Below are 23040 nucleotides of genomic sequence, written 5' to 3'. Positions count from 1 at the left end.
CCTCTTGTTCTCTTTGGAAATCTACGGATCCCAGAGGATTCCATTGAATATAGCTGTAGCCTTCCTTTATCCGTTCTTCCATCCCGGGTCAACGGAACCCCCAAGGACCTGTAGTGCGCCTTTGATCTGCTGCCCATCCTCCAACCCAATGCTTTGCTGATCACCAATAGTTTTATTGAGTATTTGAGAACTTTACTCATATTCTGCAGGGGTACCGGTCCTAAAAAAACCAATAATGCTAATTATAGAAACTGACCCGGAAAATGATTTCGATTAGAGTGTTCCTAAACACTCTAATCAAAATGACTGCCGCGTTCGGCCTTTGCATGGTCCAAATCAGCACCATATGGCATGAAATGTTTTTTTCTCCTATTTTTTTGGAATCTGTGACTTCGAAAACAGATATATAGAGTGTTTACTCCTCTCTTTGCTCCGCATTTGACGTTTTAGCCACTAAAGAGCCAAAATCGGGCGCCATCTTGGATTTTGGGCATTTCTGTGGGTCGATGGGTCTATATGACAATTTTTCTGGAATCCACGATCCAAAAAACATGAGAATCGACACCTCTCTTGACGTTTTGTGCCGTTTTACCAAAATTTCAATTTCAGCCTCCACTTTGGCCGCCATCTTGTTTTTGGGGCCTTGGCATCAAAATCGGAGAGTCCACCAAAGATTTTCTCATCCTAGGGACTAAAATGAAGAGAGTAAACTTGCATCACAAACGTGCAAACGGGACGTAATTTTCGAACACCTGCTCCCCTGACTATGCAATGAATCGCCTTTTCCCGTCATTTTTGAGCATTTCCGGCCGGTTTTCATTTCCGTTTGGATCCGTGCCCCATCGATGCACGTTAGTAAGGGTTTATTACTCGAAAGTGTACACCTTAAGGTTGAAATAGAGAGAGAAAATTGGAATTTGCAGTTACAATCCATGGAATGCATCGGTTACGGTGTGAAAAATCGTCTTTTTGCGTCAATTTCGAGGATTTTCGGTCGGTTCCCGGTTTCTATCAGGCCGTTAATCGATCGGTGCATGTATAGAAAGCGTTGATAGTCCGTTTTTATACATGTCAGAGGGTAAAGTGGGAAAAAATATCGATAATTGAAGAGTTCATTATCAAAATATTTGGATTAACGTGTGAAAAATCGTCCTTTTTTACCAATTTTTGGCCTTTTTTGGCCTATTTGAATTTTTTTAGGCCCTTAACCGTCCGATGGCAATTGAAAAAAGTATATCAACCAAAAGTATATATCCTAAGCTTGAAGTATAAAAAAAAAATCGAAAATCGGAGAGACTGTTTTTTAGATAATGCAGTTTGAACATTGAATGGCGAAAAAATCGTAAATTTTAAAAAACTCTAAATTACGGCCATTTAAATTATTTTTAGCTCAATTTTGATGGCATATTCAGAATCTACATGAAAAATTGGTCTAGAAACACTCTTTCAAAGTATGATCGATTGATACAGAGTCTCGCTACAGAGAGTCGAAGAGAGGGAAGTCGAGAAAATGAGAATCGCTAAAACGGGCGTTTTTGAATATCGCTAAAATTCACCCATCTTTGGGGGTCGATATCTCGCGAACGGGGCGTCGGATGGGAAAACCCTTCAAATAGGTTTCTTAGAATGATGTAAAGACCCCGTATACCAAATTTCAGCCAAATCGGAGGGGGTTGGGTTCCGAGCTTGGTTGCGTTGACGTGGAATGACCCAGGACTAACATCTGATGGTATCTCGTGGGTTGCCGTTGCATTAGTCTATAACTTACCTCCTTTGTCCATTGCGAACACCCACTTCCACCAATAGGATCTCTCAGTGGCGTGGAGTGAATGATTGATTATCGATATTTCTCCATTTGAAGCTGTAGTAAAGAATCGATTATTAAGGTGTTCGTTGCGAACACCTTAATGGCAGATCAATCGATATATCGCAAAGCACGCCACGCCATTGGGATCGCTCCAGTTTCCATTTGCCTCCTTTGTCTATAGCTGTCTAGCAATGCCAATGATCATCCCGCGGGTGTTGAGATGGTCACTTTTATACCGACTTTGTCTAAGAAAGTGTGAACAAAAATCAGTCCTTCAGGTGCGGATAGTTTGGGTCTGAATTACGGTATAGTTAGGGTTGAATTTGTCTCGGGGTTCAAATTTTCAAAACGATTTCAGGGGTGAATTCCGAATGGAGGGGGATTTTGAGAAACGACGAGTAAATAAAATCGATAGTTTGGCAACACGTAAACGATGCACTTCGATGCAATTAGTCATTAGACAGATTGCAGGAAGATATTCTGAGAAATATGAGAGAGAAAAAAATCGGAGATAATGGAATAATCCAACTCTGTTTGCAACCAGTGGGAAAGAAAGAAGGGTGCAGCGACACTAGACAAAGGAAGAAAATACACAAGCGATGGAAACAATAGACCCATCCGTTCAAATCTTTCTGACGAGAAGTCGTAGATGAGTCACCCACTTCACTTACGGGTTGTTTTTCTCTTATCAAATTGGGATTTGACAAAAACTTGTAATTTACTTCAGACTGAAGGAAGTCCCACAAGAACAGCATAATTTATAATTGCATGGATTTTGAAAAAGAAAATATGTTCCGGTAGAGAGACCAACAACTTATAATGGACAATGAACTAAGAGGCATAATAAGGCATGAGCAGAATATGAGTTTTCTCATTTTTCGAGCAAAAAAATGACAAATGGGGGTAAAAAAACCGCAAATGTAACGTTACTTATTTTATGGACGGCCCCTAGTTATCACAGCTAACAGCAGTTTAAGGAAAAGACACCTACAGAAAAGTTAGTTTTTGTGGCCAAACACTACCAAACACGAGCCGAGTTGAGGAGGGCGGATTTAAGAGCACTTGAATTTTTAAAAAATCTATTGAGTTTCAAAAGAAAATTGTATTAAATAATCCGTAAACCTACAGTTTCTGGCACAAAAGGCTTTGTACACTACAAGCTTGCGCTGACGGGAAAAAGTTAAATAAATTCGATAGTTTACCCCCCTCTTACATTGGTGTCTGTAAATGTGCATTATTTAATAACTTAAATGATTAGGACCTCTTGATTGGGACTCCGTCAATATCATCCTGACTAAATTGAGATTATAAATGTTATAGGCAACTAGTCAAATCATGCATTTTATCAAATGCCGAGGCAGATAGTCAAATTTTGACGGTTTACAAAATTTTGTCAATTTATAGCAAAGAGTTCTCGAGTTTACAATATTTTGGGAAAAATAATAGATCCAACCTATACGCACTCTTCTTGTTCCTTCCTCTTCAAATGCCTCCAATATATTTAAATGTTCAAATTTTAGGAAATCCGCAATTTTATGACATGGTGAGAATTTCAAGGTAAATGTTTGTCCAGGAGCTAAAACTCGTGTAAATACCATTGCATATTTTTACAAAGAATTATTTTGCGTAACATTCGGAAAAGAATCATAACTTCAATCTAGGTAAGAATATTTCACTATCTGCCTGGGCATTTGTCAAAATTTACTATTTGCTTGCAACATATTATATATGCAATAAAAATGAGTAGCTCAAGAATTAATCGATTTACTTTTATGCTTTAAAAAAACGATACCGGCAAGGTTTACACAAGAGCGTCATCGTGATTTGATTATCTTTTCATTACGGCTGGACGAGCTAAACGCAAGAATATATTTTTTTTTTTTTCGAAGCAACAGTTTGTTAAATTCATTTCAGGATTATGCCAACTTTCCAGTCGAGATTTGAGCTTAGGGCTTGGATCGTTGCGAGCGATAGATACTCAGAAAAAAGCAGCTTAAGTTATTACGAGGTGGGCGGAACGGACCCGAAGTTCAGAAAAAATATTCGACGGTAAACAGGATTATCAGCTCGTTCTCTTTGCGCCAAATTAACAAATATAACAGCTGAGGCTTGATGAGACGAATGAAAATATTGATTTCAAACAGTGGCGTGAGATTATTGCAAATTGATAGGAAAGCTATTACGTGTATAGATTAGTTGCTTTTTCTATGTTGCATTAAAGTCTCCGCAGAATCAAATAGAACGGAGAGTTCAAGAGAATCCTGTCGCCGCTGTACAACTCCCCTTGTAAAAATTGGCGATAGGAGCTGCGTTTCAAAATACCATAGGAGTTCTTATAGCCGACTGAAGAAGGCGATAGAAAATCATATAGCTGGCTGTGGAAAATGGAAAAAATCATACGGCCGGGCTACACGAAGCGATAAAAAATTATGCAGCCGGGCTATAGTTTCTTTCGCCGGGTTGCCGGGTTTTACACTTTTTCGCCATCGGCTATAAAAGACTATAAGAAATTGTGTAGAAATTCGTGTGCTTTGTAAATCCTTAATTTTGTACGGAATCACCTTAATATTTACAAAACGCACATTATATTTTCCTTTACTGTATATTTTTTTTCATCAATTAAAATGAGAATAATCCACACAGAGTGTGCAAACATTTCATAGTCATGAGTTGAAAAACGCTGACTCCACGAGATTAAATATTAGAGCCTAACACAAAGCGGAGCGGCGGCGCACTGGCGCCTACAAACCTATCAGGGATACTTCACGCATTGCGCAATGCGTGAAGTATCCCTGTTAGGTTTGTAGGCGCCAATGCGCGTTCCGCACTGACTGCCCGCTCGCCGCGCCGCGCCGCAGCGTACCATGGCGCTTGAAGCAACTATTTCACACCAGAGGTATTGCACAGTATCATATGAAATTGAAGGCGCTTCAACATAGTAATGGCAGGCATCCTTCAAAAGTACGGAGCTTCTCTCGCAAACTAAATCAAGATACTACGGCCACTAGGTCCTGGCATCCGTAATTAGTAACGTTTAGCATAAACTTTATCGCCAGGCTGTTGCTTAATCGCCATCAGCTATGAAAGGCTATAAGAAATTGTGTTGCCGGCTATAAAAGCTATTAGAAATCTTACAGCCGGCTGTAGGTCTATGGTATTTTGGAACACGGATTCTACTGCCAATTTTTACCAGGGTCTACGAAGATGTTCATGTTCACATCTCATGCACTCATCTATATAGCGGGCTCACCACTCAAATTGGTAGATACATCCCTATCTTAGAAGTGAAGTTTATCGATTAAGGTCATTCGATTCAACAATCCAGGCGCATATTTGTCAAAACGAGTCGGTCAACTAGCTCTAGGCGTAATTTTGCGTGAGCCCTGCGTTGAAAAATTAAGGGAGAAATTTCATTTTTTCCCCCGATTTAAACCAGATGATACAGAGTTGAGAACTCATTTATGATCATTTCATTACTTGTTGTTCTCCCGGGAGCACGGTACTTAAAATGTGGTACACGTATGAAAAAAGGTGTAAATCCGTTTGTTAATCTGCGAATGGATCGGGACCAAACCGGGTGAAAAGCTGAAAAAAAGATGGAGGCGTGCTCAGTGGCCAGGGACGCGGGGCACAGTGGAACGAGACTTCTGGAGAGGTCGAACATGAATTTTTGGACTAAAAAACTGCGAATATTGGTGCGTTTTATTCGGCCACAGTATAAATTTAAAGGACTAAATCTTACAGAAAATGATACGAGAGATCCCATGAGACCCTTCATCTTTCTACGCTAGGTATCAATGACGATAAGAGCAACGGTGAGGCGTAAATGATCGATTATCGATATTTCTCCCATTTAAAGCTGTGGTAAAGAATCGACTATTAAGACTTCCGTTGCGAACACTCTATTCATCGATCCTTTTTCATAGGTTTACATAGCCGATCAATCGATTTATTGCAAAGCTCGCCACGCCGCTGGATATAAGCTTTTCAAAGTTTCCACATCATGTGCAGCCTCGACCTGCTGTGCGCCGGTTGGTTACACGAGGATGGGCACAGCTCTGGCGTGCAGGGCGAAAACCGCGAGTTTTCGTATGGTTTTTAATTGAACTTACGCGGTTGTTGATACAAGCACGGGAGAGCAACATGACCGCACGCGGCGTATTGTCAAACTGAACCGGGATAGCAGCTGGATCTGAGCCCATCCGCGCTTGCGCAGAAATGGGAAGTATGGCGACTGCGCCTCACGCTCCTTCTGCTTCCGTAAGAGCCGTAAGTGGAGTTTAGGATGAGCCTCGAGAGACGTAAGAGTGTATGCTAACCGTGTCTCATGCTGAGATGTGCTTGCGGCTCTTTTGCGTGATCGGCAGTATCTCCTGTTCCCGTTTTTCACGGAGCTTGGAAATGAAAACGTGGGCGTTAGAAGTCCGACAGAATCCGTCTTCCAGCTACGCTTGCCGTCTCTCCGGTATAACCTCGCATGCAAACCAACGAGTTCAAAGTGAAAACGATCAGAAACCGTACCACGGTGTTTCTGGACTCTCGGGTAAAAATTCCCTGATTTTTCTGGGTTTTCCCTCGCCAAACGATGAAAATGATCAAAATTACAGGTACAGATCGACGTAAAATGCGGGGGAATTCGTTTATTGACTAAATTGAAAATGACGGAACTGAGGTAATATTTGTTTGTAAAGCTGCGAAATTTACCCGAGTTAGAAGTTTAATCGCATTTCCAAATTTCCCGACTTTTGGGAAAATTCCTGGAATGCCCTGACTTTTCTCTGACTCCTTACAAAGAAACAAGAAAAAGGTTTGGCCCTAAGGGCTCCATGGCCTGTGGATCGCAGGATTCGCGTATGTTGTCTGCCGCTGACGCCACTGGCGCTTTATAATTCCCATTCATTCTTACAGCCCTCAACTAACGAGCACACTCCTTCTTTTCCCCCTTTTCTGGCTCCTTCCAGCATAAATTGACCGCGTTTAGCAGAACCCTGGTAAAATTTGGCAGTAGAAGCTGTGTTCCAAAATACCATAGACCTACATCCGGCTGTAAGATTTCCAATAGCTTCTATAGCCGGCAACACAATTTCTTACAGCCTTTTATAGCCGATGGCTATGAAGCAACAGCCTGGCGATAAAGTGTATGCTAATCGTTACTAATTCCGGATGCTAGGACTTAGTGAGTTTTTGGACTACCGCTCTCTTCTTGGGCCGTAGTATCTTGATTTATTTTGCGAGGAAAGCTCCGTACTTTTGAAGGATGCCTGCCGTTCCTAATATGTTGGAGCGCCTTTAATTTCGTATGATACTGTGCAATACCTCTGGTGTGAAATAGTTGCTTCAAGCGCCGTGGTACGCCGCGGCGCGGCGGGCGGGCAGCCAGCGCGGAATGCGCATTAGCGCCTACAAACCTAACAGGGATACTTCACGCATTGCGCAATGCGTGAAGTATCCCTGTTAGGTTTGTAGGCGCCAGTGCGCTGCCGCTCCGCTTTGTGTTGGGCTCTAATATTTAATCTCGTGGTGTCAGCGTTTTTCAACTCATGACTTTGAATTGTTTGCACACTCTGTATGGATTATTCTCATTTTAATTGATGAAAAAAAATATGTAGTAAAGGAAAATATAATGTGCGTTTTGTAAATATTAAGGTGATTCCGCACAAACTTAAGGATTTACAAAGCACACGAATTTCTACACAATTTCTTATAGCCTTTTAAAGCAGATGGCGAAAAAGCAACGGCCAGGCGATAAAGTGTAAAGCCCGGCAATAGGAATTATAGCCCGGCTGTATACTTTTTTATCGCTCCGTGTAGCCCGGCCGTATGATTTTTTCCGCCTTCTACCAGCTATATGATTTTCTATCGCTTCCTTCAGTCGGCTATAAGAACTTCTATGGTATTTTGAAACGTAGTTCCAATCGCCAATTTTTACCAGGGAAAGGAACCAAGCCACATCAGCTTTCACCAAATATGTAGCCGGGCATTTCAATTTTTCACAAGAGAACGTTTGTGCGGATTCCTTTGAAAATTGTCAAGAATTTACTTTGTACCACGCAGAGAATTCACGGAAATTTGCACAAAAATCCGCACAACCGTTTTCGTGTAAAAAATGAGATTGCTCGATTAAATTTGGCAATAGCTGATGTGACTTGGTTCTTTTTTGCGGAACGCAGCCCAAATACGTCCAATTTGAAGATTCGCAGCGACACTTTTCTAGCGTTTTTCGTGTTGGAAGTCTGAATGCCCTTTTGGGCCCTGAGAGCTCCATATTTCCACAAGTCCGTATTCTCCCCATATCGGTGCTCGAGGTTGACCTACTCCTATGTTCACGGTGAACAGTCAACTGGAACTTGGCGTCCAGGGTCCCGGCGCGTGGCACCGGTGCCCACCGCCCATCATGAATAATACATTCCCGCGTGAAAACGAGATCAGAGGATTCTGGGAGAACTCCAGATTGGATGGACGCTTAACTCCGTTTCGGCGTGAACCCTGAACGCACCCGGACATGCGTTCGCCGCGGCTCATGCCCACACTTGCGGCCGGAGCTTTGAACTCTTGTCGCTCCTTCATTCCGGCGGCCGCGCTAATTGCAGGAAAATATGAAAATCATCCTTTATACTTGAAATATTACGAAAGTTCGTTGTCGTGTGGACTGGAACCATCAGATTTTCCCCTTGTTCTCGTCGACGGGCATGCGCTGACCCGAGAAAGAAAGGGGTCGGAGAAAACCACTGGGAAAAAAGTCTCTTGGATCGCAAGCCTAAATAGGGTGACTAGTTTTTTCTCATTTTGGGAAATCCTGATTTTTCCTAATTTTTGACTGCTGAATCCTGATTTTTGGCGGAGAAAAATTTTGAGAAAAATTGCCGAATCCAACTTCACAAAAATAGCCCGATAAAAATATCCGATCGGAGGGCCGACTTTTCGCAAATCCTGATTTTACGACGGATTTTTCCTTAAATCCTGATGAAATCGGGATTAAGTCCTGATTGACCTTAAATCCTGATAGAATTGGGAAAATCCTGCTGCTAGACACGCTGCTAGACTCTAAAAAACTTTATAAAAACCTATAAACCTCTAAAAACCGGAATTAATTCCGGCGACCCCGGAATCGCTGGGAAAATAAAATGGCAGCACTGGACTGCTAGTAAACGGGCGCTCGTGCCGGACTCCCGGATCCAACTGCTGCCAAAGCAATTAAACTCGAGGTTCGCTCTGCGGAAAAAATTACCTCAAAAATAATTCAGAGCTCAAAACAGATTGTCTTAGCGGAGGTATTTTACTGCTTGGATTAACGGAGGAAAACGAAGGATCAAGTCGTTAAGAGAACTCGTGCCCGGGGAGCGGTCTCGCTGATTTACGGATACCGGGATCATTTGGATACATTATTAAATTTAACAGCTGTCGCTCGTTTTTTATTCCCGATTTGGGCGCACTTAATACAGAAAGAGCTATATCCATTTGTGACATGGGCCATGGCATGTGTGCATTCTCATGGACCATAGGGCCCACGTCACATTGAAGGTAGTTTCTTTTAATTTAAATACGTCTAAATTAATGGAGATCCGAGTGGCAGTGGAGGCACTATATTGCCATGCTAAGGAAAAACGCCGTATGAACCTCCAGGCGTTGCCAAATTTCCTCCGATAAAGTACGAATTTATTGGGGAAATTGTAAATATTTTTCTTCCAATTTTTCAGAGTATTTTGTTCGAAATTTAATCGAAAATATCTGAAAATTTCAAGGAAAAATATGCATGAACTTCGTCAAACATACATGTTTTTTCCGGGGCAATTTGGCAACTCTCGAATGTTCATGCGGCGTTCTTCCTTAGCACGGCAGTATAGAGCGGAGCGATTTCTTCGGTTCGTTGACAAAACGACGTACCTCACAGGACGCCATTAATACAGAGAGAATAGGGCCAACCGACTTCTTGGAATTCCCCGTGATCCAAAAGTTTGTCGATTGACTCAGGGTTTTGTCGATCGTCTCACAGGTTTTATCGATCGATTCGACAGCTTTTGTCGATAGATTCAACAGATTTTGTCGATCGACTCACGGATTTGCAACCAACTCACGGCTTTTGAAGATTTGTCGCGGATATGTCAATCGATTTAGAGTTCCGTCGATCATTTCATGAGTTCGTCGATCAACTCACGGATTTCTCGATCAACTTACTGGTTTTGTCGACCGATTCACAGATATGTCGATCGATTCACGGATTTGTCAATCGATCCAGGAGTTCGTCGATCGATTCACGGGATTCATCGATCGTTTCACGGATTCTTCGATCGATTTAGAGTTTCATCGATGGATTCACGGCTTTGCCGGTCGTTTCACGCGTTTGTCGATTGATTCACGGTTGTCGATCGAATCCCTGCCGTCCTTTCCCCTTAGAGACTTCACTTTTGGACTCTCCTCGGTAAAAAGGGACATTAGTGTACACAGTTACACACTCTAAGATATCTTGTCTTCGGCGGCTGCCAATATCACTGGCCGGCGTTTGGGCGACTGGCGACCTTTCGAGCGTCATTCCTCACTATGCCGGATGACCCGTCTGCATTGCTGAGGCCTTAGTCGAGGGATCAGCGACCAGTTCGCGGAATCAGTTGGGCGTATTCATGCTAAAAGGGACCACGTCCGTAGGGTTTGCGCCCAACATAGTTCCTTTTAGCACTACGTCCACTTTGAAAAGGAATGCATGTTCCCGGTCTGGCTCTAAGCAAGTTTGCCCTACGAGTTTCGTCGACTATTTTTCATGTCGGTGTCGGTGCTGAGTGAACTTGTACTTGCCTTGCAAATCCGCGCGATTTCCCTTCGGAATAAGTCTCTTGCACACCAGAGATTAAGTAGACTTTCTCGATGCAAAATCACGCAGAGGCGGATCTACCAGCGGGCTGATTATTGAAATTGCTAGACAAAGCTATAGACAAAGAAAACATAGGACGTATGAAGGGATCCTGTTGGTTGAATTGGATGGTTCTTATGGACTAAGGGAGAAAATGATGGACTAACTGTCGGGTTGCTCGCGCGTTGCCATTAGTTATTCTATTACCCAATGCCTTTGTCCATTGCAACCGCCAGCTTCCACCAATAGGTTCCCTCCATATCCCTTTTGTCATTTTTGTCTATGGCTTTGTCTATCAATTTCAATAATCGGCCCGCAGGTTGGCAACGCTGGCTTTTCTCCATTTAAACCTCTATTGAAGAATCGATTCTTGTCGGGGCATCGAGTCCCTCTGAGAATTGATTCCAATGGCGTGGCTTCGCGATATATCGATTGATCTGCCATTTAAATCTATGGAAAAGGATCGATTATTAAGGTGTTCGCAACCAACACCTTGACTATCGATTCTTCACTACGGCTTCGAATGGAGAAATATCGATGATCGATCCTTCACGCCACGCCACTGATCGATTCATCTCCATAGGTTTGAATGAAGAGAAAACAGTGCTGCCAACTTCCTGGATCCGCCGATGTAAGGAAATCAAGCTGAACACGTCAGCAGGCTGATTCTCGAAATTGATCAGTCAAAGTGGTAGAAAATGAGGACGACGGGAAAATGGAGCGATCCTATTGACTGATTTAGTGGCTACACCATTCGATATAATGTCGAACCCTTGATTCAAACGTAAAAAAAAACACAGAATCTTGTTTCTAATTCGCGCCGTTTGCGCCATGGTGGTAAAATGCGTCCAGGTGTTTCTTACAATCGAAATTTCTCGTGTTTAATGAGTCATTAATTGATTTATGACCGATCAATGACTAAATTTTAATTAAATCACACAATTAGCTCATGAGGTATATGGGGTTCTGTTCGTTTGTTTTGGTGTGTACCAATATTCCGATATTATATCGAATGACGGATAGTCACTAAATCAGTCTATTGGTTGAAAACAGGTGGTTGTTACAGACAAGAGGAGAAAATGATAACTAATTCATGTGTGCCGAACGAGCATCCGAGAGTTGTCAAATTACCCCCGATAAAATGTTTAACTTGGGAGGGAGTCTTGCCTATTTTTCCTTGAAATTTTCCAACAACGTTGTCTAAAAAATTGGAAGAAAAATATTCACATCTTTCCCAGTAAATTCTTACTGTATCAAAAGAAATTCGGCAACGTCTGAAGGCTCGTACGTCGTTTTTCTTTAACACGACCGTATTAATATCAATAATCAGCCCGCTATAGTGTTTTAACGTAGTATCCACATGAGAGAATTAATTCACTTCGGGGTAACTTCCGTTTATCATTTTAATCTGTTCTTGCTTCTGCTCATCCCACTCTGAACGAAAGAGCTTCTTCAATACGATAAGCATCAAAACAACAACAAGCCATGCTGCCAGGGAAGGCGCCTTGTATTTCTCATAGACGCAAATGGGGCGCGGAGCTGTCGGCCGGGGGGAGGAGAGCAGGAAAGGGAGGGGGGCTGGATTAAGACGTTCCGATCCTGGGGAGGGATGGCTAAATTTGTCTGCAGGAGTCGGCTATCTCGTTACTGTCTACATTCTCCCCGGCTGAGAGGTCTGAGGGCCCGGGGGGGGGGGGGGAGGGGCACATCTGAAGGTCTAAATACGTCAGCGCGGAAATACGTGCGTCAGGCGAGAAACGTTACACAGCCACTTGCATACGAATGCAAACGCGAAATCAACCGCAGCCAACACAAACACCTACGGTGATGCCGAATTTCGGGTGAGAAAAATATTGGTCGGTTTTTCAATGGCCACAAAAAATAGGCTGATAGGGTGCGCTTATGGCCGTGAGTAAACGAACAAGATGGCGACTCTAGAGTCCCTTTATACTGAGAGTCAAGACAACCCCCCTCATGGAGTCACAAATGGGAATAAAGATTACGCAAACTGACATTTTTTCGTAATCTTTGATCGGCTTATTCTCAAATTCCTTTCTCCTGTTCCTTCTCTCATTCCGTTTGTTTCTTGTCGAACCCGATATTCCCCGGTCCATTCTAGATTATAATCTTTGCAATCGGTGAAAATGTAATCTTTATTCCCGCCTGTGACACTGTGAAGGCCCAAAATACGGGAACCAATCAGAAATAGATTCACATTGTCTTGACTTTCAGTATAAAGGGACTCAGGGCGACTCCACGCAACCGTTGAATTCCCTCTGGGAGAAATAGATAAAATAATCATGAAATATTTGATAAAGAATTTAATTATCTACTAAAAAAAACTTTACGACTAATTTAAGGTCATCCTTACATTATAATTCGAAGTATACTATGAACTGGGTTGATCTAAAAAGAGAGGGTTGGTAACGTTAAGTCTGAATTAAATTCTCGTGAAAGAATTAGCATACATTTTTTAATCCTATCGACGAATAGGAGTTGCCTTCCTGAATGGTCGCTACTGTTGCCCCAAACAGCGTATCTCTTTGAGGGAAAATTCTGCTTGTGCGTGAGCTTCTTACCTCTGTATTGAGCAGTGGCGTGGCGTGCTTTGCGATATATCGATTAATCGTCCATTTAAACCCATGGGAAGTATCGATAAACAGGGTGTTCGCATAGGAACACCTTAATAATCGATTATTTATCACAACTTCAAATGGGGAAATATCGATAGATCGCAAAGTACGCCACGCCACTGGTATTGAGACATCAATTTTATGCTGAATTTTTAACGCACACGGAGGAAAAAACTTAGTACATAGGACCCGAAGTTGAGGTCACATGGATCTCTGAAGTTGTCTGATCACGCATCCGAAAACTTGAGGTCGAGCTGCAAAAGTTCGAATCAGACATCGAGGCACTTCGGTATGTACCGGAGTACTTCAGATGTGTGACCCGAACCCCTCGGTATATATCGAAGTACTTCAGATGTCTGACCCGAACTTCGGCAGCTGGACCTCAAGTTTTTAGATACGTGATCCGAAAATTTCAGAGATCCATATGACCTCAACTTCGGGTCCCACGCACGAAGTTTTTTTCTCCGTGCACGTTGGCTAAAGAATTCCAACATACCATCTTGGATATAGGTAGGTTGGCAGCAAGTGCGATTGTCAAAAGTTGGCAATGACCCCCCCCCCCCTCCCATCCTCAAAAACTAAAACAAAGCGCCGCCATTTTCGGATCCTAAGGCCTCTAGCCTCTATGGAAAGTGGAGGCTGGAGGGGCATCATGGCCACACTCTCTCTATGAAGCGTCCAGCCCACCTACAAACTAGAGGCTTCAAAGAGGTTCATCGATGCCTTTTCTGGCCCTCTCATTGGCCAGTGGTTTAAGTCGGGGCAATCGACGAGTCTCTTTGGAGCCTCTATAGTTTATAAGTGGGCTGGACGCTTGAAGGTACTCTAGAGATGGTTGTGGGGGGTACTGACCTGGGGCCTGGCGGCGAGGTGGGGGAGCCAGAACTCGGGTTCGGCGGGGACCTTGGCGGTGCAGACGAGCTTGTCCTGGGAGGCGGCGAGGAAGTAGCCGCGGATGATGTTGCGGAAGGCCCAGCGGCCGGTGTTGTCGTCGGCGACGGAGATCTGGAAGACGGCGCTCGGGTCCTTCTCCTCCGAGTCGCAGGTGACGTTCCCGAACGAGTCGACCGAGAGGTACTTCCCGAGGTGGCTCCGCAGGTACACCGTCGAGGAGGAGCTCGCGTCCCCGTACACCCCCGGCTCCAGCGTCCAGATCTGCTTCTTCTTCAGCGACGACCCATTCGCGTTCACCTGAACAAAGCAAAACCGACAGATGTGACAGGATCGGTGAAAAGGGACCTCTTCTTCCAAAAATTCAAAATTGACCACTATACAAAGCACAGACAAGAGACCCTTCACTCGTATCTCGGCTACAGAGACAAGAGACCCTCCACTGGCCTCGTGGCGACAAGTGGAAGCTTTCACTTTCGGGGATTCAACAATTTCTTATTGACAATTATAAGGGAGCAACAGGCATCACCCTATTTTCGGCTGTTGACTTACCTGCATGGTCGATGATGAGCTTCGGATGACGTCATGAGCCAAACAACTTTCCCAAACGTTGGCCATTTTCGGCTTGTTTGCAAAACGAAACTGCCAACACGTTGTTGAACATCAACCATGTAGGTAAGTCATCAGTGGAATGCTGAAGTCCCAAAAGTAAAAGCTTCCACTATGGCCAAGATACTGGAGGGTCTCTCGGCTATTGTGGAAGCTTTTACTTTCGGGACATCAACATTAAACCGTTGACTTACCTACATGGTTGATGTTTAACAACGTGTTGGCAGTTTCGTTTTGCAAACAAGCCAAAACAAGTTGTAGTTTGGGAAACTTGTTTGGCTCATGATGTCACCCGAAGCTCATCATCCACCATGTAGGTAGGTCAACAGCCGAAAAAAGAGTGATGACTGTTGCTTCCTTATAATTGTCCATAAGGAAGTATGTTGAATCCCCGAAAGTAAAAGCTTCCGCCTGTAGCGAAGAGGCCAGTGGAGGGTCTCTGTATACAAGGGACGAATAGGTCAGTTGCGCTGGTCACAGAATCGTGTTTTGATGCTTGATTCTTGCAGATCAGCTAAAAATATTAAGACCTGTCCAAACCGCAACTTTCTACGTTCAATATCAACCGAGATATCGTCCTTTGAAAAGTTGGATTTTGACGTCACCCATCGCGGTAGTGATACCCTTGATTTCTTCTACCTTGCTTTCATCAGTCGGTGTGACGCACATTCGCACTGGTTATTCAACGTGAAACTCAGATGAAAGCAAGATGGAAGAAACCTAGGGCGTCACTACCGCGGTGGATGACGTCAAAAACTCGACTTTCCAAAGGATGATTATAAATTAGTTCCGTGCAATTTCATATTGCATCTTTGGCAATGAATCTACAGATTCCCTCGATGATAAGTTCTCAGACGATTCCGATGAGAATGACGAAGAATAAACAGTTAGAAGACCGAGGATCTTCGATGTAGATTTATTTATATAATAATAAGTCACTAAAATGGGAACATTAAACAGGGGGACTAAAATGTAAACTACTTAGGATCTTCAAATACTCTTAATTTGTACACATAGGCCTTCGGCCACAATTCTGTTAAATTGTGGTTCCACTTTGTAAAATATTAATAAAATAATTCGATTCAAAAAAAAAAAAAAAAAAAAAAAAAAAAAAATTGAATCTACAGGTACACCTGAGAATAGACACTGACCTTGCAGCCGAAGGTCTCAGCGGTAAGGTAGCGATGCTGGGAGTTGATGAGGCCCACCGTCCAGAAACCATGGGCCATGGTCTCCTTTTCAGCGATGTCTTCATGGTTCTTGAGCCCGTAGAGGCTCCCGTTGTGTCCGTTCACGGAGTGAATCCCATTCGTACCGTTCGTGCCGTTCAATCCGTTCATGCCATTCATTCCATTCAGAACGCTCGTCATCGCTGATGAATCCTATTCACTCTTCTCCAGCTATTACTCCAAGAGGTAGGATCGTCACAATTACAGCCTGCAACAAGAGAGGAAACGGAATTTTAGAATTATGAAGGACTTGATTATCTACGAAAAAAAAAAAAAAAACATCATGCAATATTATGGTAATACTTGTTAACAAAGTACATTCCCATCTTAAAATTAATATTCTGCTGGTAGATTTAGCGTTGATGAAGCGGTATTGCAGATTTGTATGTAAAAACGTACCGGCAAGTTAAAGCGTGAATAGCTGATTGTAAGAGTACCTTCTTTTCTCGTCACTTCAGAAGGAGGATATTTGAATCGACCAGAGGTGGCTATCGCATACTACCACCCAGTGACGATTCTGGAGAGTTAGCAACACCGTTTTCCCTCCATTTAAAAATCGATTTTAGGTGAGCCTACAATCGATTGTTTTTCATACGTTTAAATTGGAAAAAATCCAACGTTGCCAAGTTGAGAGTATCGCTATTTCAATCGCGTTTCTTAAAAAATAAAAAAAAATCTGAGTAAGAATCCGTCAACCGATGAACGCTCATATGAAGTGACGTAGTGACTGTTTGCCGATAGGTTATCGCTTGTCTCGTGCGGCAATGCGAGCTCGCGACGTCACGACAAATCAAACAATGATCGGAAAAATCGGCAAATGGCGTTGACAAATTTGAGAACTCCCACGTAGAAAACGAGTGCGGGAAGGGGGAAGATCAACAAAATGCGTCAGCGGAACCCGCCGCGCCGCGCCGCACAGTGGATAGTCAATGAAAGAGGTCGGACAAGATTTAGAAACTTTAAAAGCTCATAACTCCGTTCATACAGCAATTTGAGATTTTGATAGTGATTCCATTGGTTTCCTCGTGAAATTTTCTACTGGGAACACCCCATAACATTCAAAATTGTGACGGATTAAGCATCAAAATTTGCCGTTTTAGTCAAAAAAATTTTGTCCAACCTCTCTGATTGACTCAATCCACTGTGCGCCGGGCCGGTGAAAAGTCGCGGTCGGCGCACACTGGAACGCCATTGCATTGGGAGCAACGGTGCTTGAATCGATTGCAATGGCGCGGCGTACTTTGCGACACATCGATTGATCTGGCATTTTAACCCATGGTAAAGGATCGATGGACAGGATGTTCGCAAAGAGCACCTTAGTGGTAATCGATTCTTTACCGAAGTTTCAAATGAGGAAATATCGATGATTGATCATTCACGCTCCGCCACTGATCGATTATTTGTGTTTACCTGAATAATTGATCCTTTACTATAGAGTAAAATGTGGGAGAAAATCGAAAGTCGATGACTCAGGCTTCGCCACTACTGATCGGGAGAGCTCGGACATGAAATATTCGAACAAAATTGTAAATTTTGAGGAGAGTACGCTTCGATTGACATGAGTCGATCGAAAAAAAGGATTAAGAACCTATGACAGCGATTGATTGGAAAATTGATTGAGAAACCGGCGTCGATTCGATTGACGTGGATCGATCGAAAAATAAAAATATGAATCGACTAATAGCGACCCGATCGACACCGATTCGACAAAAATTTTATCGATTCACGGGTTTATCGGTCGATTCGAGGGTTTATCGAACGATTCACGGATTTATCGATCGTTTCACGGCTTTGTCGATCGATTCATGTCGATCAAATTCATACCCTCTGAATTTCACCGTTCACATTATGTCACATTTTAAATTTTAAGGGGCGCTTCGGAGAGAGAATTTGACGACGAAACCACTTTAATGACTTAACCTCCACGTTCCTTATTAGTGCAGATACAAAGTTTTAAAAGTTTCTTCATTATGTCCAACTTCTTTCATTGACTTGCTCTACTGTGCGGCGCAAGGAACAATAGACAATGAGCAGTTGATTGAGCAAATAGACTGCAGTTGGCATTGCATTGGGTATCGAAACGACCCACAATCTAAACACTTGCACTGGAACACTAATCAGGTTAGCTAACCGTTTGCCTCCAGTCACGCAATTCTCTCGCGAGGCTCTTCCTAGCTCTTCTTCCTCCTTTTCCCTTTACTTTTGGAGTATTTTCAGGTCTACTGCGAGTGCTGCTACTCTTTGTTGAGGAACGGACTTCAAAATAAAAAAAATGTGATGATGGACGTTTGACACGCGTTACAAATTTAAGCCATACATCGTAGCAGATTTTCTCTGAATAACGTTATTTCGGTAGAAATGTGCATTTCTTTCAAGTCTCGGTCAGTCGTACATCCTCGTTAAAACGTTCCTCGAAACAAAGTCTTTTCCAGAAACAACGTTCTTTTTTTTAATGCCCCTTCGAAAACGCTAGTGCGAGGTACAACTGCATATTTCAATCCGACGCTTTTATTTTATCTTGATTTTTTTCTTCTGCTTGGCTTGAATTTTAAAAATGTAGTGGGGATGCAAAATAAGATAAGTCATGAGTAATTTCATCTGATAGATAAGAAGAAGAAGAAGAAGAAAAGAAAAGAAAAATTAAAAAATCGGTTAGGTACTCTATAGAATATTTTATGCTCGGACTTTTTCACTCGTCCTGAAACAGGTTACTTTCGAGAAGAGGATTCACGAGGTAAAGCCAAAGTGGGCATTATCAGTAGAAAAAAAAAAATTAAAAAACACCGATGGCGCGTGCTAAAACTATAGTTTACACTTTACAGTCGCAGTCATGAAAATACATCCGAGATTCAGATTTTTCACACCTTATCGAGAGGCAAGATTGAACGCTGGGCAGTGAGCAAGGCCAAAAGAAATCTCGGATTTTAACTGTTTTATCCACTCCGTTAACGAGGGGAATTAATTGTTGTAGTTACGAGCCCATAATTCGATAACGCTCGTAATGAGAGATGAAGATAATGAAGCTGCATTATTAACAGGGAGCCCGCACGGAGGAGATGCAGAATACGATGTTGCCAAATTGAGGAGTTCTTTGGCATAACCACGTATAACGAAAAATGTAGTTGTGAGAAATACGCTATTGAAAGTTTGACAGTGTATATTTTCGAAACTACTCAACCGATTTAAAAAAACTGAAGACTTTTTTAAAGCTCATACTATCTTGAATTATTTTACGGAAGCACATGATCCTAAATTAACAGACGCTTTTGAGTAAATGAATCTGCTGGATAAATAATTATACGTGGTTTTAACAGAGATCGACTTTGAATGGACATTTGTCTAATTGATTTTAATTTTTCAGGAGTTAGAGGATAGATGAAAGAAAAAGCAAATGTTAGTATGAATAATGTACCTTGTATTAGGTTCAAATAGTAAACAAAAAGTTTTGATATTCGCTGATATCGTCATCGGAGAGATCAGAGGGCCCTTGCCCATCGTCACCTGGAACGCTGTTTTTGAAAAGGAACCAGGTCATCGCTTCTTCATTCAAAATCTCATAGAGAGCTCTGACATCTGCTATTTTGGCCGGTTTCAAAGGTGGAAGAGTCGCCTGTGGGGGTTTTATGTCCAACTCTTGACGGGTAATATCGGCATTCTTCCAGTACTGGAAGTCCTCAAAATCGGGAGTGTAGGTCTTAGAGGCTGAAATAGTTCCGTCTGGCTTGTATTTCAGCATGCAATATTTTTGAAGAGTGAAGCAACTATGCTTCTTCGTCGGTTTTCTCTTAAAAAAAGGACGCAATACAGTTTCACATTCTTTAAAAAGCGATGGGTCCCACGTGCTCCAATAGGGGAAAGGCTTTTCTCGACTTTCCGCAATGATTTTCAGATACTCCGCAGCAGTCTGAATAATGGGTAATTTTTTCAACTTTTTACCGTAAATCCCGAAATTACGATCGCAAATCGAGTAACTGTGCCCGCGAACAGGGTAAACATGCAGTATTTCGACGGCATACACTGGCAAACGATGGCAAACCACGTTTACGCGTATACGTGGTTTTTCCGGAGAACGTCTCGGATGAGGAGGTGCGTGTGTTCGGACCGCCTTAACCTTAATAATTTTTCATCAGAAACATGTACAAACTATTTGTACCAACAGCTCAGAGTCAGAGGATTTAGTAGAACCGATCTCCGAAAAAACGGCGTATACGCGTATACGTGGTTATGCCAAAGAACTCCTCAATTCATTTGTTTCATTTTCTGATCGACCTCGCATTATGCAGCGCGTTTATCGCGAAACGAACGACATCAACAGAATCAGAGAGAACTTTCTGTGAAGTTATGAAGAACGTAAAAAATATAATGGCACAAAGCTGCTAAGTTCACCATTAAAGAAATACATTAAGAGTAAAAATTAGGCAACTTGAGATATGATCAGATCCGTTCAATTATTAAAGGAGACTAGGGGTTGTGCTACCTAACCGTTCGCGGTCCAACTCCGCTTGGCGCCAGTGGCGTGGCGTGAATGATCTATCGATATTTCCCCATTTGAAGCTGTGGTAAAGAATCGATTATTAAGGTGTTAGTTGCGAACACCCTGTCTATCGATCCTTTTCCACAGGTTCAAATAGCAGATCAATCGATACATCGTAAAACACGCTACGCCACTGCTTGGCGCCTCAGGCGTTAAGCGTTACGCATTACTATTATGATTTTACATTATAGAGTAAGATTCGGAACAACTTGGACGAAAATGCTCACTGGTGCATTTCCATCCTTGAAATGAGCAAATTTACATTTAGACGTATTTATGCTTAAAAGGAACTATGTTACGTGCAAATCCTACGCACAAAGTTCCTTTTAGCGTAAATATGTCCACTTATGTTAAGCAGATGCAAGAGTTGCTTCACATTATCGATGAAAAACTGGGTCCGATACACGACGTCTACGATTTGGTTATGATTACTTTCAATTTGCGACATTCCATAATTTTTCAACTGCTGCCGCGATTGCTCAAGACGAGTGGATGGCAAATGTATACCGTCTTCAGCGTAGTCACATGATGAAGCTGCTATTAGGTACTATTGGTATCTACTGATACTATTAGGTGTCCATCGTATGTACAATGTAGCACAGAATAGAAGAAAATAGACGACTATGCAGCCGCGCAAAGGAAAAACGCCGTATGAGCCTCCAGGCGTTGCAAAATTTCCCCAGGCAAATCACTAATTTTCGAGATACTTTTTTTTAATATTTGTCGACCAATTTCTCAGATAAGTTAGTTTGTAATTTGATCTGAAACTTCTGAAAATTCCAAGGAAAAATATTCACTATTTTCCTCAAAAATAAACAATTCATTAAAGGAAATTTGGCAACTCTCGAATGTTCATAAGACGTTCTCCCTTAGCATGGCAGTATGGAAGAGAAAGATTCGGCATCAAGGCGACACGGCTGAGGAACTTTCAATTTTGTTCCTACTTCGAAAAGGAGCCCTCAGGGACTAGTTCCTGCGCTTAGATCACATTTCCCCTGGTTCTGATCAATAACCAGCCCCAGGCAACCCATCCTCGAGACCATCAAACTCGCTTGGAATGACGATCGCTTTTAAAGCCGTTGAGTCGCAAAATGCTCTATGTTCGGCTAAACTGTCCATTTTTTTATGATTACTATCCACAATGGACGTATTTATGCTGAAATGAACTATGTGCATAGGGTTTGTGTGTGACATAGTTCCTTTTGGCATAGATACGTCCAAATCGACGGCCAAAGTGGCGAAACCACGTATCTCCGTTTACGACGTTGCAGACTTTCTATCATACTTTATTTTTCCTTTGGCAAATTAGTAAACATAATTTCGAGAAAACTCCCTTAATTTTTTCTCTCTGTTGGTGGGCTTTTCTATTTAAATTTCAAGCCATGAAGTTGGCTTGTCTCTCCTTAAAAAAAATTAATTTTTAAACACCAAACACCGCAATGCAGAAACGTGGTTTTGCACCTTAGCCATCGATTCAATTTCTTGAAATGTTCCTATTTCCCTGGTTGCCATGGACCCTGACGATCGTATTGGTTTATGAGTTTTCGAGCGGCTGGTCATCGTTTCGAGTAGCGGATATAATTAGGAAAAAAAAGAATCAATATTGTCGGATGGAAAAAGAGGGGGGGGGGGGAATTATGACCAGTTGTGCGCGACTAATTCGAGAACATAATATCATCCTTCCAGAGCAATTCCATATTCTTTAATTTTACCCATCGCTGATTCGGAATACAATTGGAAAGATTTAGTCAGACTCAGACAAATTTCATTTAACGTCAATCGAGAAACTAAAGAATAAGTTTACAAAGAGGGACCTCTTTCCATTTTGAGGGGAGAGGGGAGAAACAGAGGGGGGAAAATGAAGAATTTTTGGAAAAAACTCCTCTTGAAGTGTATAATCGATGGTAAGAAATTCAACTTTGCTTTAGTCTGTTCCAGAGACGTGGCGTGCTTTGCGATGTATCGATTGATCTACTACTTAAACCTACGGAAAAGGATCGATAATTAGGGTCTTCGCAACGAAAACCTTGATAACCGATTCTTAACTATAGCTTCAGATTGGGTAAAATCGAATTTCGAGCATTCGCGCCTCACCACTGAAAGTTTGTTCCGACGAAATCCCTTCATTGACTGAAGTATACTGTCGTGCTAAGGAGAAACGCCGTTTGAACATTCGAGAGTTGCCAAATTTCTGTTTTGAGAATATTTATCTCTAAAGAAAATAATGAATATTTTTTCTTAAAATTTTTAGACTCTTTAGATCAAACTACGAACGAAATCTTGTGAAAAATCGGAGGAGAAATATTCACAAATTTTCCTGAACATTCGTGATTGGTCGAAGGAAATCTGGAAACGCCTGATGGCTCATACGGCGTTTTTCCTCAGCACGGCAGTAAGTATAGTTGCTTTGTTTTCCTGGGGGGAAAAATCTCGCAGGAGAAGAAACCAGGCAACGCATAATGCAGTTCGGCTGCTCCTAGATAATGTCATCT

At 42.3% G+C, this 23040-nt stretch overlaps 1 protein-coding gene across 1 annotated transcript in view; it reads right to left on the bottom strand.

Annotated features, from left to right (window-relative positions):
* sn (fascin domain-containing protein singed) overlaps window positions 1–23040 on the bottom strand; it is a 72080-nt gene that overhangs the window by 17287 nt on the left and 31753 nt on the right. Inside the window, exons 2-3 of the mRNA XM_019050518.2 lie at window positions 15937–16222; window positions 14138–14476 (exon numbers count right to left, since the gene is read on the bottom strand). Coding sequence (XP_018906063.1) covers window positions 14138–14476; window positions 15937–16155 — 558 coding nt within the window. The 5' untranslated portion in view covers window positions 16156–16222. The remainder of the gene's footprint in view (window positions 1–14137; window positions 14477–15936; window positions 16223–23040) is intronic.

Source organism: Bemisia tabaci, chromosome 4 (assembly GCF_918797505.1).
Source record: "Bemisia tabaci chromosome 4, PGI_BMITA_v3".
NCBI lineage: Eukaryota > Metazoa > Arthropoda > Insecta > Hemiptera > Aleyrodidae > Bemisia > Bemisia tabaci.
Note: the sequence above shows the minus strand (reverse complement) of the source record. Positions and strands in the feature narration are given on the sequence as shown.